This window comes from Diceros bicornis, chromosome 13 (assembly GCF_020826845.1).
Source record: "Diceros bicornis minor isolate mBicDic1 chromosome 13, mDicBic1.mat.cur, whole genome shotgun sequence".
NCBI lineage: Eukaryota > Metazoa > Chordata > Mammalia > Perissodactyla > Rhinocerotidae > Diceros > Diceros bicornis.
In genome coordinates this window covers 15,192,465-15,208,734 of record NC_080752.1, presented here as the reverse complement: position 1 = coordinate 15,208,734, position 16,270 = coordinate 15,192,465, and the positions used below count along the sequence as shown (strand labels likewise).

Below are 16,270 nucleotides of genomic sequence, written 5' to 3'. Positions count from 1 at the left end.
CTGAAAGAAAATCAAGCAAAGAAACTTGATGGAGAAATTAACATTTTAAATATTCCCAACATCCATTCACCTTTTTAAAGAAAGGGTACAAAGGTTTAAGCTCTTTGACACAGGAGTTAACAGATAAAATGAGTCAATTCAAAACCTAAATAATGCTTGGCTTGTGTAGTGAGAAGAGATGATTATTTTAGTATGTCTACTTCCAGACAACTCTATGCTTCAAATATCTTTTATCACAAAAAACACACATTTCAAGTTTAGGCAGTATGTTGAGCTAGATAACCTGAAAACACCAGAAAAAATTTTAAATGCACAGTTGAGTGTACAAAGCAAAGGAACTGTCCAGGAGCCAAACACAAAGAACATAAAGCACCTAAACTCATGTAACCTACCCTGGAGCTATCCTGGGGCAGAAAGCAACTGTCAGTTCCAATAATCTAGGAATTTAGATTTTAAACTTAGGAAGTTAGAGGAAAAATCAGTGCATAAAGCTGGTCCCTCAAAGGGCTAGGCAAAAGAAGGAATTAGGCAATGAAACATCTTTACCTTGGCCTGGGTTCTAGGTGGGTATATAGGAGTGGGGAGGAGAAGTCTTTCCTGAGAATTCATAACCACAGTCCCAATCGGGTATAGGGTTTCAATTTACACTACCTACATTTTCTGGGAACCTTTGAGCTGAGAAACTAATATAAATATTAGTCCAATCCCAGGGAAACCTCTAGAGCACTTGACAGAAGCAAATACAAAACTGTGTTGAAGGGACATGTCCACAATTCAGTCTAAAAAGGATTCTCTTAATCATTAGACACAAAGAGAGAAATAATGATTCAAAAACACATTTAAGGCTATTACCAAGAATAGAGCACAAAGAAACAAAGACATGGAAACTACTTTTTTAAAAAAGGTTACAGGATGTGTAGGATATAATGAGAGAAGGTACAAGATACTTCTGATAGATGTTCCACAAGAAAAGAATAGAGAGAATAGGGGAAAGGTAATATTTTAAAAGAAATGGCTGAGAATTTTCATCAATTTTGGAAAGTGTAACCATGACCTGAAATCCAGAGGCCATATAGCAAAAGCTTGACTTGTAAACACAATGAACAAAGTGAAGACAATAAACTCCTTCAAATTAGAAAGAAAAAGACCAACAGCAGACAGAAAGTGAACAAACAATTCAAGGAAAGGAAACGACTCTTGAAGAGAAGAAAAGATGGTAACCTCACTTATAACACACGTCAAATGAGACTATCACTTTCACCTGACATTGGCAAAATCAAAAAGTTCAATTAAATGTTTCTGCAAGAATGTAAGGAAACTGGCAAGCTCTCATACATTGCTGACGGGAATGCAAACTGGTAATCGACTCTAGTTGAGCAATAGCTATCAACATTACATATGTTCATAACATTCTGACTCAGCAATTCTAAGTATTCTGCAAATTAACTCATTTGCAAAATGATGTATTTTATTTAACAAATGCTAGGTACTGTGGTTGTATTAATACTATGCTATGTACAAATGCTAGTACTATGAGCCAAGCAATGTTTTAAATGCTTAACAAAAATTAACCCACTTAATTCTCATAACACCCCTATGAAATAGATATTTTTATTCTCATTTTATAGGTGAGAAAACTGGAGCACAAAGAGGTCAAGTAACTTGCTCAAGTTCCCACAGTTAGTAAGGGGCAGAAACTGGCAATAGAGCACAGATAGTCTGGTTCTGGCATCTGTCCTCTTAATTACCACACATGTGCACCTTTCCCTTTCTATTTTCACTTTATATATATATACGTATATGTGTGTGTGTGTGTGTGTGTATATATATATATAAGTCATTATTCATTGAACCAGTGTTGGTAGTAGAAAAGATCAGAAACAATGTCCATCTAAAGGAGACTGGTTAAATAAATTATTATATCAATATAGTGAAGAAATACTGAGCAGTCTAATTAGTAGTGGTGATCTGGAGTCAGATCACTAGGTTAGAACCCTGACTGTAGTTCTAGAACCAGCTGCTAACTTTTAAGTATGGGCAAGTTACTTAACTTCTCTGTGCCTCATTTTATCATCTGTACTAGGTGGATAATAATAATAGTGCTACCTCCTTCTAGTTGTTGTGAAGATGAAATATGAGTTACTCGTAAAGAGCTTACAACGCTGCCTGGCATACAGTAAGTACTCAACTAAGTTTTAGTTGTTGAGTTACTGCTGTTGTAACTGAATATACTGACGTCTATTTCAGGGCTATTCTGACCAACTGATCTGCCTATATCTATTCATATACCAGCACCATTCACAGTACTTTTTTATAATTTAAAGAGAAGTGTTAGGGCAAGCTCCTAAAAAAACATTTTTCAGGCCGGCCCCGTGGCTTAGCCGTTAAGTGCGCGTGCTCTGCTGCTGGTGGCCCGGGGTTCAGATCCCGGGTGCGCACTGACGCACCGCTTCTCCGGCCATGCTGAGGCCGCATCCCACATACAGCAACTAGGAGGCTGTGCAACTATGACATACAACTATCTACTGGGGCTTTGGGGGAAATAAATAAATAAATAAAAATTAAAAAAAAAAAAAATTTTCTTGGTCAGTTCTTTCCTGTTTATTCTGCCAGATTAACTTGAGAATAATTTTCAGATCCCTCATCACTCATTCACTTGAATTATATTATACCCATAAACTGAAAAGAATTGACATCTGTATCTTAATAAGTCTTTCTATCTAGAAATATAGTATGTCTCGTAATTATTTCAGGCTTTTAAATCATTTCTCACAGTTTTCTGCATATAGGTCTCATTACTTGTTAAAGCTATTTTTAGATATTTTATACTTATGTTGATAGCTAAACCTTTAATTCTAAAAGTTATCTCTCGGGGCCGGCCCTGTGGCTTGGTGGTTAAGTGCGCGCGCTGCGATGCTGGTGGCCCGGGTTCGGATCCCGGGTGCGCATCGAGGCACCACTTCTCCGTTCATCCTGAGGCCGAGTCCCACATACAGCAACTAGAAGGATGTGCAGCTACGACATACAACTATCCACTGGGGCTTTGGGGGGAAAAATAAAATAAATAAAATCTTAAAAAATAAAAGTTATCTCTCGGGCTTTTTTTTTGTTTTTTTCCCTTTTTCTTCCCAAAGCCCCAGTAGATAGTTGTATGTCATAGTTGCACAGCCTTCTAGTTGCTGTATGTGGAACGCTGCCTCAGCATGGCCACAGAAGCGGTGCGTCGGTGCGCACCTGGGATCCGAACCCGGGCCGCCAGCAGCGGAGCACGCACACTTAACCGCTAAGCCATGGGGCTGGCCTCTCTCAGGCTTTTTAGTATAAAATTATAGCTTATATTTCTTTTGTAATAAAAGTAAAAATTTTTACAATAATCCTTAGCAAAGGATATATGCCAAAAATTCTCAAAGGGTAATTTAAACCAGCAAAACATGCAAAAACATTTAATCTTGCTGGGAAACAAGTCCTGACCCCTGGCCCCCCAACCTCCCACAGACCATTACAGAGGCAGAGCTATGTATTACTACAGGAAAAGTATTCATGATAAACTGTTGGGGTGAAGAGAGCAAGCTATAGGATAGCATGCATAGAATGAGACCATTGTGTTTAAAAACATTATCATATTCATATACAGTATAAACTAACTATGGTATGCACGTATACAGAAAAGTATCTGGAAGGATAGTTCTAGTTATCAAATTATTAACAGTGCTCGCCTGTGGGGGATAGGAGTGGAAGCAAACTTTCACTCACTATGTTGCCTGACATCCAACCCCAGATATATTATAATTCTGCAGCATTTTTTAAACTAACAAAAACATTTTTTCAGTTTTGTTTTAAAAAGAGCTAAATTCAGGAAACAGGAACAATTTTTAAAAATTCCATCTTGAACTTCATCATTACACAGAAAAAGAGCTGGAAAACGGTTTTGAATACATACGGTTTTTACTGCAGACATGATACATAGCCCATAGTGCCCAGAGCTGAACCTCTGGTTGAGAGAAGTTGCCAAGAAGCGGGAAAAATGCCTTGAAGGATCTAAAAAGGTACAAAGAAGATTCAGAACTCAGGCTAACGTCAGGGATATAATAATAATTTTCAACCTTTTCCCCACAGGGTTAATTCCTCACTGAGACAGACATATTGTTGAATGTATAATGGGAGCTAGCATTTAAGAAACTGCATTCTGTGTTAGACACTCTATACATTCAACATCTCATTTCATCCTCAATCCTGCACACTGTCAGCCTCATTTTACAGCAGAACTAAACTGAGTCTCAGACATTTTCTAAAAGTGATTTTCCCAATATCACAAAGAAATAGGATTTGAACAGAAGGCTATTTGACTCTAATATTTTATCATGTACCATGTGTAAGAAAAGCACGACACCATCATGAAATACCTGTAGGTCACCAATGCTGTCATCTTACAACTTGAACTTGGCCAATTCTGGATGGTTGCATACTGTACAAAAAAAGAAACCAGGATTCTAGTATTGTATTCTATCATTTTTGAAAAATCATAATAGGCTGTTTCATGTCATTTATAATTATATATATATATGAAACAACATAAATTTTCAAAATATGGGAATGATTACGCAAATTTGGGTATACCTACTTGCCAAAATATCAATTAGATAACCATTATATATGTAGAATATGAACAAAGTCATGTGGAAAACAATGCAATAAAAAGGGGCTTCTGTTTAAAGATGGAGGACTGAGCATGCACCTACCCCTTCCCTAAATCCCATGAACAGAGTAGTATAAATGGTTTAAAAGAAAAGAAAGCAAACATACAAAGAACAAAGCAGAAGGAAAATGGTAACTGATTTAATAGATCCACCACTGAGGAAGGTTAAAAAACAAACCAATTTGAACAGAACCCCCAAGAGACTTAAAAATTTGGCACACTAGGTACTTCAGAAGGTGAGATTAGAGCTGGGGTTGAAAATAAGAGGACTGGTTGAAAGTACCAAAGAATCAAGACTCCCAGGTCTCCTTTTCCACCCCTAACAAAAATTTCTGGACTGGGCAACTCCATGAACAATTGAGGGTGAGAGTACCATGCTAAAAACAGAGGGCTGAAGTGAAAACCTAAATACTAAATGCTGAGACTCCTCTGCCCCCACATCTCTTCCTCTAGTGGGCTTTCAGACTGTTAGCAGCCAGGCTGATGGTTTTCAATCAGGAGAACAGAAGATTCTTCTTCAGGTACATTCCAACCAGTAGAGACAAAAGATCTAATGACACTGATATTGAGGGACAACTAGTCCAGATCACTTTGTAACAAAGCCCACAGTTGACAAGTTCTACCCATCTGCACACAGCTTCCAAACAGCCCCACTCTTAGATATGAATGGACAACTGAGGATCACCATACACTTAAAGAAAATCTGCAACATAAAGGAACAAAACAAATAGGAAAAAAAAGCAACTTGCAGGAAACAGACCTTGGAGGAAGAGGAAAACCTAAAACAAAGCAAAACTCCCAAACTATCATTAATACCTTTAAAGCGATAATAGATAAAACTACCATGAAACAAGAAAAAGATGCACTCAGAGAACAAAAATTGAGTTCCACAGGGCTGGCCCGGTGGCGTAGTGTTTAAGTTCACACGCTCCACTTCAGCAGCCCAGGGGTCACAGGTTCGGATCCCAGATGCGGACCCACACACCACTCATCAAGCCATTCTGTGGCAGTCTCCTACAAGCAAAATGGAGGAAGATGGGCACAGATGTTAGTTCAGGGCTGATCTTCCTCAGCAAAAAGAGGAAGACTGACAATGGATGTTAGCTCAGAGCCAATCTTCCTCGCCAAAAAAAAAAAAAAAAGAGTTCTTAGAAATTAAAAATATAATAGCAGAAATGCAAAATTCAATAGAAGGAATGGAAGGTGAAAAAAACTTAAAAAGGAAAACAGGGAATAGATAAGAAAAGATGAGTCTGGGAGGGCCAAGATCCCAGAAAAAAAGAGGCAGGAGGGAGGGAAGGAAGGGAGGGAGGGAGAGAAGAAGGCAGGCAATGATGCGAGAAGGAAAGAGGAAGGGAAGGAGGAAGTGAAGAGAGGGAAGGAGGAAGGGACGGGAGAGAGGATAGGGAGAGAGGGAGAAAAAAATTTCCTAGAACTGAAGGTAAGGAGCTTCCAGAGCAATAAGTAGCTAACGTAACAGGTGAAAATAAATCCACATCAACACCAAAGCATATCACTGTGATTTCCAAACACTAAGGATAAAGATCTTAAACCTTCCAAAGAAAAATGGCACAGCGTTTCTCAATAGTGATATAGAGAAGTAAGACAACAGAGCAATGATTTAAAAATTCTGACAGGAAAATATTTCAAAACTAAAATTCTATACCCAGCCATTTGATCAACTACATATGAAGGTAAAATAAAGGCTTTTTCAAACAGATAAGATCTCAAATTTTCTCCTTCATGCTTCACCTTCTTAGGAAGCTACTGGAGGCTATGATCCAACAGAATGAAAGAGTACACCAAAAAAACAGGAAGGCACACAAATCCACGCAAATCCAGGAAACAAGGAATCCAACACAAGAGCAGCAGAGAATCCCCAGGATGTCAGTAAAGGAATATCCTGGATGACAGCGGTATAGCAGATGTACAAAGAAAGCAGACCAGATGGCAGACAGACAGATGCTCTAGGAAAGACAACTCTGAGAAGCTGAAGTGGACAGCACATGCGTGAATGTACTAAAAAATTTACACTGGGAGTATAGGGAAGGGTGTGCATAGGAACAGTGAGAAAAAGAATCTTCATTTTCCAGAGTGGGAAAATGAATTAGTAGATAAGGCCTAAAACTGAAAAGTCAAGAAGTAGCAACATTTGTTATTTAGGGATATGGAGGTAAATAGCTTAGAAAAGAGCTGAAAGTGGGACAGAGAATTGGAATAAGCCATATACAACGGTTTGCATGTATAACTTTTACGAAAGAAAAATATCAGAAGGAATGCAACTAAATGTTAAAGAGAGGTTAGCTTTCGGTGGTAGGGTATGCATGATTTACAATATTTTCTTTACACTTTTCTGTATGTTTCCCATTTTCTACAATGAACACATATTTCTAAAACTCTTCTGATCTAGAAAAATAAGTGTTCTGCAAGAAGAGGTTACTCTGGATTTTGTAAAGAGGATAGTTCTTATACCAGATCTTGGAGAAGAGCAGTCCTCTGAAGGTCACGGGACATCCAGGGCTGGCTGTCAGATGTCAGGTGGGCTATGATGCCTGCAGCAAAATAGCTGACTTCCATTTCTTTGCTATGGAGCAAGCTGCTGACATGCTTCACCACGTCTTCTGTCACCAGCTTAGAAGAGAGTTCTCTGACTTCAGCTATGTTGTTCTACAGGTCAGATGGAGCAGAGAATATCAGGGACAGGAAAGGAGGGGAGAATCAGGAATTGGTTCCTCTCCCTCTCCTACTGCTCAGGTCAGATACATTCAGAACACTTAGTCCCATCCTCCTCCCTCTCAATTAGCCTAACACCCACAATTCCACCCCTTGATGATGAGGATGATCAGTAATAATAAATCACTGAGGAAGCACTTACTAAGTGCCAGGCACTATACTAGATAGACAAAAATGTCTTTATCTGCCTTACCTCATTTAATCTTTAAAACAGTCAAACAAAAAAAAAAACTCAGCAAGACTGACTTGTCAGATTCACACTGCTAATAACTGGTTGAACCAGAATACAAATCCAGGCCTGACTCAAATACTTAACATTCCTGGGGGCCTAATATATGTTTCATTAGCTTGAAATTTATCAGTAACAACGAAGGGCAGGTAGTATTTTCTTTATTTTATGTATGTATTAGTTTTCTATGCTGTGTAACATATCACCACCAACTCGGTGGCTTAAAACAACATACATTTTTTCCCTCACAGTTTCTGTGGGTCAGGAGTCCAGGCATGACTTAGTGGGTCCTCTACTCTGAGGTCTCAACAGACTGAAATCAAAGTGCTGGCTGGGCTGCATTCTCATCTGGAGGCTCCACTGGGGGGGAATCTACTTTAAATTTCACTCAGACTGCTGGCGGGATTCATTTCCTCGTGGCTGCAAGAATGACGGTTTCAGCTTCTTGCTGGAGGACACCCTCAGCTCCTAGAAGCTATCCATAGTTCCCTGCCATGCAGGCTTCTCCCTTCTACAACCACGTACTTCATGGCAGCTTGCTTCTTCAATGCAGCAAGAAAGAGTCTCCATCTAGAGTGTCTGCTAGCAAGATAGATTTACATATATATTGTAATATAATCATGAGAGTGATATCATATCCTCTTTGCCATATCTATTGGTTAGAAGCAAGTCACAGGTCCTGCCCACATTCGAGGGAAGGGGATTACACAAAGACATGAACACCAAGAGACTGAAATCACTGGGGGTCAACTTAGGATCATCTGTCTACCACATAGATGAATAAACAAAGGTTTAGAGGTGAAACACACAGTCAAAATGAACACAGCAGCCACTGCTCCTCCTGAAGCAGCTTTCAGAAAGTATACCCTACAGACTAGTATATTGAAGAAAGTATATGGCACTACACAGAAAATTGTACTGTTTTGAGATTCCCCACACACACAGTTTTTCCGACGACCAGCTATACCGCTCTTGTCAATAGCATGATTTCAGCAAAAACTGCACTGTTTTGAGGCCCCCCCCCCCCAATTTTTCCCACGGCCAGCTACGCACTTCATCAATAGCATGATTTCAGCGGTAGGTCTATCAGACGGTATTCCCAAACAAGGCGAGACAAGATGATAGATAGCTTCCTTAGCATAACTGAGACAGACACCTCAGTTGAGGCCCAAGACTTCTCTTATAAGCTTGGCAGAGGCTACTTTTATATTAGCTTTTTCTTTTTCTTTCCTTTTTTTTTTTTTTGTGAGAAAGATCAGCCCTGAGCTAACATCTATGCCAATCTTCCTCTTTTTGCTGAGGAAGACTGGCCCTGAGCTAACATCCGTGCCTATCTTCCTCCACTTTATGTGGGACGCCTCCACAGCCTGGCCTGACAAGCGGTGCGTGGCTGCGTGCCCGGGATCCAAACCTGAGCCACCAGCAGCGGAGCGCATGCACTTAACCGCTATGCCACGGGGCCAGCCCCTATATTAGCTTTTTCTTTCCAAGAGTCTATGGAACAAAATGTTGAGAAGATGGGAGCCACAGGAAAATGTGGGTCTTCTTCAGAGAAAGAAACAAAAAGGGCAACCTCATAAACCCTCAGCATTCTGAGAAGCTCTCAAAAAGATAAAAAGTAAAAGATCTCTTAGGTCAACTAGTAGGATACTTAGCACTGTACAGGATATATGAGGCGTCAATCCACCTGTCTCGTCTGGCCTGATTTCCCATTGCTTTTCTTCTTTCCACCTTCTCCCAAAATTCAAGATAGTCTGTTATTACAGTGTCCCTCAAATGATTACACTTTCTCATCTTCCCTAGCCAAAAATGACCTTTGTCCTCTACTTTCTTGTCCCTTCCTTCTACTTTTCTGCACCTTCCAGATTTCCAATATTAATCATGTATTCCTCTGTGTTCCAAGTCCTGTATGTGTTAGGGATACAAAGGAAAAGACATAGTCCCTGCTGTGAAGGAGTTCACGATCTATAATCAAAGGCTCCCTCTGGACTTTGTGCCTTTTTTCTAGTATTTACCATAAAGTCAATCTTAGAGAACTATTTGTATACATGTCTAAAATCACCTCCCCAACGTAACAAGCACCATCAGCTTGAAACATTTCATGCTTCTGTGTCTCCCAAAGCAACACCATGACAAACTGCAGGGGCTTATAGCATGTTTTCATTATTTTTTGTGAATCTTCACCTTTATCTTTAGGAAACAAAGAAATTCCTCAGTAACGAATACCCCGATTGAGAGGTAGTACAGAAGTATAAACAAACAAATTTCCAAAAAATTGATTGCCTTGTTAAAGAGGAAGTATAGTAAAGTGGTTAATAACAGAGGGTCTGGAGCCAGACTGCCTGAGTTTGAATTCTGAGTCTGCTTCTTACTACCTAGGTGACATAGGGTAAAAAGCATCTCTGTGCCTCAGATTCTATGTCTATAAAATGTAGATAATGTGTGGTAGAGTATAGAACATAACACAATTTTTCCTATCCCTGTGTATATGCCCATTAGCAATGTGACTCTGCTGCTCCTCCCCTCAAGGGGTAACCACCTCTTTTAATCTGGGCTTAACTATGGGCATAATAAGTAATATATTTGGTCTTTGTCCCCAGTTCCTGACACAGAGCTCTTAAATCCCTTGCAATTTCTGGAGTGATAGGAGCATCTTTATACGAACGAGGCGACTCTTGGCAGGTACCTAGCTAGCTTCAGAATGGGGGCTGGTTGCCAGAAATGCCAAACCTTGATTACAAGCCTGGAACTTTCAGCCCCACTCCCCAATCTCTGGGGAAGGTGGGAGGGGCTGAAGAGTGAATTAATAATCAATCATGTCTATATGATGACCCCATAAAAACCCCTAAATGATGGGGTTTGGAGAACTTCTGGGTTGGTGAACACATCAAGGTGCTGGGAGGGTGGTGTGCCCAGAGACGGCATGACGGAACTGCGCGCATCCCTCGTTCCTTGCCCTATGCATCTCTTCCATTTGACTGTTCCTGAGTTGTATCCTTTATAATCAATTGATAATAGTTTCAAGTGCCTTCCAGAGTTCAGTGAGCCATTCTAGCAAATTATCAACCTCAAGACAGGGTCGTGGAAACCCCCAATTTATAGCCAGTGAGTCAGCAAGTACGCATGGCCCAGGATTTATGACTGGCAACTGAAGTAGGGGCACAGACTTGTAGGACTGAGCCATTTAACTTGTGGGATCTGATGCTAACTCTGGGTAGCGTCAGAATTGAACTGACTTGAATTGTAGGACACCAAGCTGGTGTTGGAGAGTTAGAGTAGTAGTTGTTAGAAAACACCCCATGTAACCTAAGGCTTTGGACAATGAGACATTAGAAAATGTGACGTAAGCAGAGGTTTAAGAAGCTACTTGTATAGTGAGACTTGCCTCCTATTGCTGCCCTGAAACTGCCGAGTGAAGAAGCCCACAGAGACACAAGGCCCAGCTAACAACCTGTACCAACTGTCAGATATGAGAGTCAGGCCATCTTAGAGCATCCAGCCCCAGGTGAGCCACTAGATGACTGCAGCTACATGAGTAACTCCACATGAGACCAGCAGAAGCACTGTACAGCTGAGCTGAGTTCAAACTGTTGACTCACAGATTCATAAGTAAACAAAATGGCTGCTGTTTTAAGCTGTAGTTGTTCACAGCAATAGATGACTGATATATAATGGTATTTACTTTATAGGGATGATGTGAAGATTAAACAAGTTACTACGTGTAAATTGTTTACAAAAGTGCCTAGCATATAGTAGGTACTACGTAGGTGTTAGTTTTCTTATTTTTTTTAAGTATTTAGAATTAACTCAAAACAATTCACCTTACCAAAAGACCAAGTACTTTGCTTTGTATTGCTGACTCTGAAAAAGTCTGTCAAAAGAATATATAGGTTACTTTATCATGAAGACAAGAACTTGATATATAAACTCAATCCTATCTTCCCACCTCCAAGACTTGGATGAAGATTGCCAATCCTTGATTTTCAATAAAGTGCTTGCAGGCAGCTGGAGACTCATCTGTAAGATTCCAAAGTGCTTTCAAAGTAAACAAGAGGGTGACATCATCTAAATTCTCAGTAGTCTTTTGTTTTACTATTGCAAGAAGTTCCTAAAAACCAAAGAGACAGGGAGTTAGATGTCCTAATGACTGACTCAATTCCAGTATAAGGAAAGCAATAGTTAAGAAAAGTTTTAGAATCAAACCTGGATTCTAAACCCAAGTTCTACCACTTAATTGGCTTGTGATCCATTTTCTATGTATAAAATTAGTTGTACCTATCTCCTAGGGTTTTTATCAGGATTAAATTAAAAAAAAAGTTTAATGAGCACTTAATCAAGTTCTTGGTACTTGTTAATAAACCTCATAATCAAGTACATATCAGCTATTTCATTATTCATTTATTGAGAATGTTTAGTCAACACTTTCTGGAAGTCAGGCACTTAATTCAGGTAAAAGATATAGCATATAAAAAAGAGAGTTGGTTTTTCTTAACTAAATAAAAGAATTATAACTTTTGGTAAACACTGTGAAGGAAACAAATTTGAGAATTTACTTTAGAAAAGGTGGGAGACGGAAACCTCCATACAAAGGTAATATGTAAACTGAGACCAGAACAAAAAGAGGACAAGCCAGCCAAGCAAGGAATTGGGGGGGGCAGGATATACCAGGCAACGAAAAAGTCTGCTGTTCTGGGCCAATGCGCAGGTCAGTATAGCAAGAGGATATCACTAGTATTATAAGGATATGTCCTAACAGCTTAAAGAAACCACTGGCTCACTTTAACAGAGATTCCAACTTGCTATTTCAGATCAGAATATCTCTGGACACAAGTTAAGCTAGTATATATGCTTTCTTTCAGGCACATTAGACTGTCATGTGAGACTAAAAAGACAGCGAATTTTCACTTAACCAGCTAACGAAAGATACATAAAATATACCAGCACTAAACAAATCAGATTATGTCTATTTTCAGGAGGAATGTTGTTGTTAGTGCCCTTGAATCGATTCTGACTCCTGGTGACCCGTGTACAGCAGAGCGGGACCCTGCCCAGTATTTCTGTGCCATCTTCTTACATTCCAGTGCTATAGCAGACAATGGTGTTCATAGGGTTTTCATGGCCAATTTTTGCAGAAGTGGGTGGGGCCAGGTCTTTCTTTCTAGTCTGTCTTAGTCTGGAAGCTCTGCTGAAACCTGCCACCATGGGTGACCCTGCTGCTATTTCCAAGTCTGGTGGAAAGCTTTCAGCATCTTAGCAACAAGCAGCTGCCACAGTATGACAAGAGACAGACAGGTGCTGTGGTGCCCTGACTGAGAAATGAACCTAGACCACGGTGATGAGAGCACCCAATCTTAACCACTAGACCACAAGGGTGGGCTTCACGAGGAATGAGATGACCTCAAATATTTTACCCAACCAAGAGAAAATGTATCAAGAGATACATCACAAAATATCATCACAAAAATATAGCTGTGAGAGTCAAAAGGAGAATATAAGAGTGGTACACAACACAGGTAGCAATCATCTAGACAGCCAATAGGGTGAACGGCGGCAAGGCAAGGGAGGAAGCAGAGGAGGTGAGGCAGACCCTGAAAGTAACAACCACTCTGGCCAGGGCCAGGTTAGATGCTTTACCTATTTTATCTTAATGACACTCAAAATAATTGCCAAATATTACTCCTATGACAGATGTCTGTTTTTCAGGTGATGCCAGTTTTTCAGATGAAGAATCTGAGGCACAGAGGAGTTAAGTAAATTATCTAAGGTCTTACGGCTAGTGGTTGAACCTGGTTTGTTTTAATCTAAAGCCTGAACTTTTGGTACCACCACCTAAAATTGTTTCTCCAAGAACTACAGTGCTACTCTTCCCTCCATGTTATTTTCAATACTTGCTCTCTATATCAATATCAATATCTCTATCTCTACATGTATTCCTGTTAACATTCCCAGCAACCTCAATGTTCCTTCAACACATTATCTTGGCAAAACTCCTGCCTTAGTTAAACCCTACTTCATGACCCACCCCCAAACATCTGAATACTGAAAAGGACTCTGTCTTGTGCTTGAGTCTCACTTTCAATATCTGCCAAAAAATTTCAAAAGGGCATTCAACTGTACTTGGCAGTCCTACTATATTGCTCGATAAATTTGCTCCAGAGACTACTATTTCAGAATTCTCTCTCCTCAAACTTTAATTGCCATCTTTTTACTCCTCTCATTTGATCACTTCATCTAACTTTTCACTGAGAACTATAGCTATTCTTCCTAAAAATATCTACCAACCTACTTGCACTTGCATCATTGTACTCTGCCTTCCTTTCTGCTCCAATCAAAAGCCAACATCTTTACTTCTACTCCATATACAATTCCTGTACACACACAAAGATTTGGCACCAAAATTATTTCCCTCTGTCTTGCCTATTGCCATAAATTTTTCCCTCTTTTCAGAATTATTTTCATGAGCATAAAATACATCTTAATGTAATCTATCTTGAAAAAATAAACTACTGGCCCCACATAGTATCTTTATTTCTCTTTCTTACTTATTAAAATATACCAAAAAGTTATCTCCATTTCTCACCTCCCATTTGCTCATCATTGTACTCCAACCAGGTTTTGCCCCACTACTCCACTAAAATAACATAAGATGATGAATGATTTCCATCTTGCCAAATCCCATGGTTAACTCTCTGTCCTCATCTCACTCAACCACCCAATAGCATCTGACATGACTGCCCAATTTATATTAAAACATTTCTCTTAGATTCTAAGACACCACTCTCTCTTGGTTTTCTAATTCCTTTTGGATGCTCCTTCCCTATCTCTTTTTCTGGCTCCTCTTTCTCTTCCTATGTACCTATTTCAGCCCTTTTCTTTTCTTTCTATATACTCCAGATTTTCTAGATGATTGCATCCCACATCAGAACTAGGGACTCAAATTATTTCTCTAGCCCTATCCACTCCTCTGATATCAAACTGCCTACGTGACATCTCAAGCATCTCAGAAATGAACACGTCCAAAATCACTCTTGATTTTTATCCCCCAAACCTACTCACTAGATATCAAATACTCATTCTGCTTATAACTGCAAGGCAAAGGTAAAAAGCCTTAAGAATAAATGTAAGAAGTATACAATATCAACATGAAGAAAACACCCACATACTTCTGGGGGACACGAAGGACTGAATAAATGGAATAAATAATAAACATACACTGTTCTCAGAAAGGAAGAATCAACATTACAGAGCTGTCAATTCTTCTAAGTCAATCTATAAATTTAACACAATCCCAAAGAAAACAGGGTTTCTTTGTCCAGAAAACCAGACAAGCCAATTCTGGTGTTTACACAGGAAAAACAAACAGACAAAAAAACTGAAAGAAGGGGTCGGCCCGGTGGTGCAAGTGGTTAAGTGCGCGCGCTCCACTGCGGCAGCCCGGGGTTCGCCAGTTCGGATCCCGGGCGTGCACTGACGCACCGCTTGGCAAGCCATACTGTGGCGGTGTCCCATATAAAGTGGAGGAAGATGGGCATGGATGTTAGCCCAGGGCCAGTCTTCCTCAGCAAAAAGAGGAGGATTGGCAGATGTTAGCTCAGGGCCGATCCTCCTCACCAAAAAAAAAAAGAAAAAAAAACTGAAAGAAATCCAAGGAAATATCTTAACTATTAAAGGATTCATAAAGCCAATAAATAAAAAGTGTGATATCAGATGTAAATAGACATACAAATTAAGGGAATAAAGGCCAGAAATAGATGCAAATATATATGTGAATTTAATATACGATAAATGTGGCAATGCATAACAGTGGAGAAAAGATAAATCATTCAATAACAGCTCAGAGGCAACTGGGCAGACATATGAGGAGACAAAAGATCCCTAAACCACAAAAAAAAAAATCCCAAGTAAATCAAATATTTACATGTTAAAAGAAAGAAAAAGGAAACCATAGGTAAAAAAAAAATGAGGAATTTAAAAAAATACCCCATGGAGTAGGGAAATACTTTCAAAGTGTGCCATCAATCCCAGAGGCACAAAAGAAAAGAATAAATTGAACCACATAAAAATAAAAAATTATTGCATGGCAAAACAGTCCATAAATAAAGTAAAAAAACACGACTGAGGAAAAATACATGCATCTCATATCATAGTCAAAGGCTCATTTCCGGGCCGGCCCGAGGCATAGTGGTTAAGTGCGCACACTCCACTGCTGGTGGCCCGGGTGTGGATCCCAGGTGCGCACCATGCACCGCTTGTCAAGCCATGCTGTGGTGGCGTCCCATATAAAGTAGAGGAAGATGGGCACGGATGTTAGCCCAGGGCCAGTCTTCCTCAGCAAAAAGAGGAGAATTGGCATTGGATGTTAGCTCAGAGCTGATCTTCCTCACAAAAAACAAAAAAAGGATGGCTTAAGTCTCATCTCAAAATAAGAGAAGTGCAAAATAGAACGATGTACATTTTTTAGTGAGCAATGTTAGCATAATCACATTGTAAATACTGATTACTGATTTATCAAAAGTTGTGAGAACCTGTTGGGGGTTGGAGAAGGAGGTAGTTTGTAGAGACACATGTAGGACAGCTGGGTTCTTATTTACCATAGCAGCAGAATCAACAGA

At 39.7% G+C, this 16,270-nt stretch overlaps 1 protein-coding gene across 10 annotated transcripts in view; it reads right to left on the bottom strand.

Moving 5' to 3' along the window:
* ZYG11A (zyg-11 family member A, cell cycle regulator) overlaps positions 1–16,270 on the bottom strand; it is a 72,185-nt gene that overhangs the window by 7,494 nt on the left and 48,421 nt on the right. For 7 of the 10 annotated variants that reach the window (XR_009221818.1, XM_058552435.1, XM_058552439.1 and 4 more), the window contains 5 exons: positions 11,605–11,766; positions 11,485–11,529; positions 7,169–7,363; positions 4,404–4,465; positions 3,941–4,038 (listed from right to left, as the gene is read on the bottom strand). Coding sequence is in view for 9 of the 10 variants with exons in the window: in XM_058552435.1 (XP_058408418.1) it covers positions 3,941–4,038; positions 4,404–4,465; positions 7,169–7,363; positions 11,485–11,529; positions 11,605–11,766 (562 nt within the window). In the remaining variant the exon portion in view is untranslated. The remainder of the gene's footprint in view (positions 1–3,940; positions 4,039–4,403; positions 4,466–7,168; positions 7,364–11,484; positions 11,530–11,604; positions 11,767–16,270) is intronic. The other 3 variants (XM_058552436.1, XM_058552434.1, XM_058552438.1) reach the window with 3 other exon arrangements.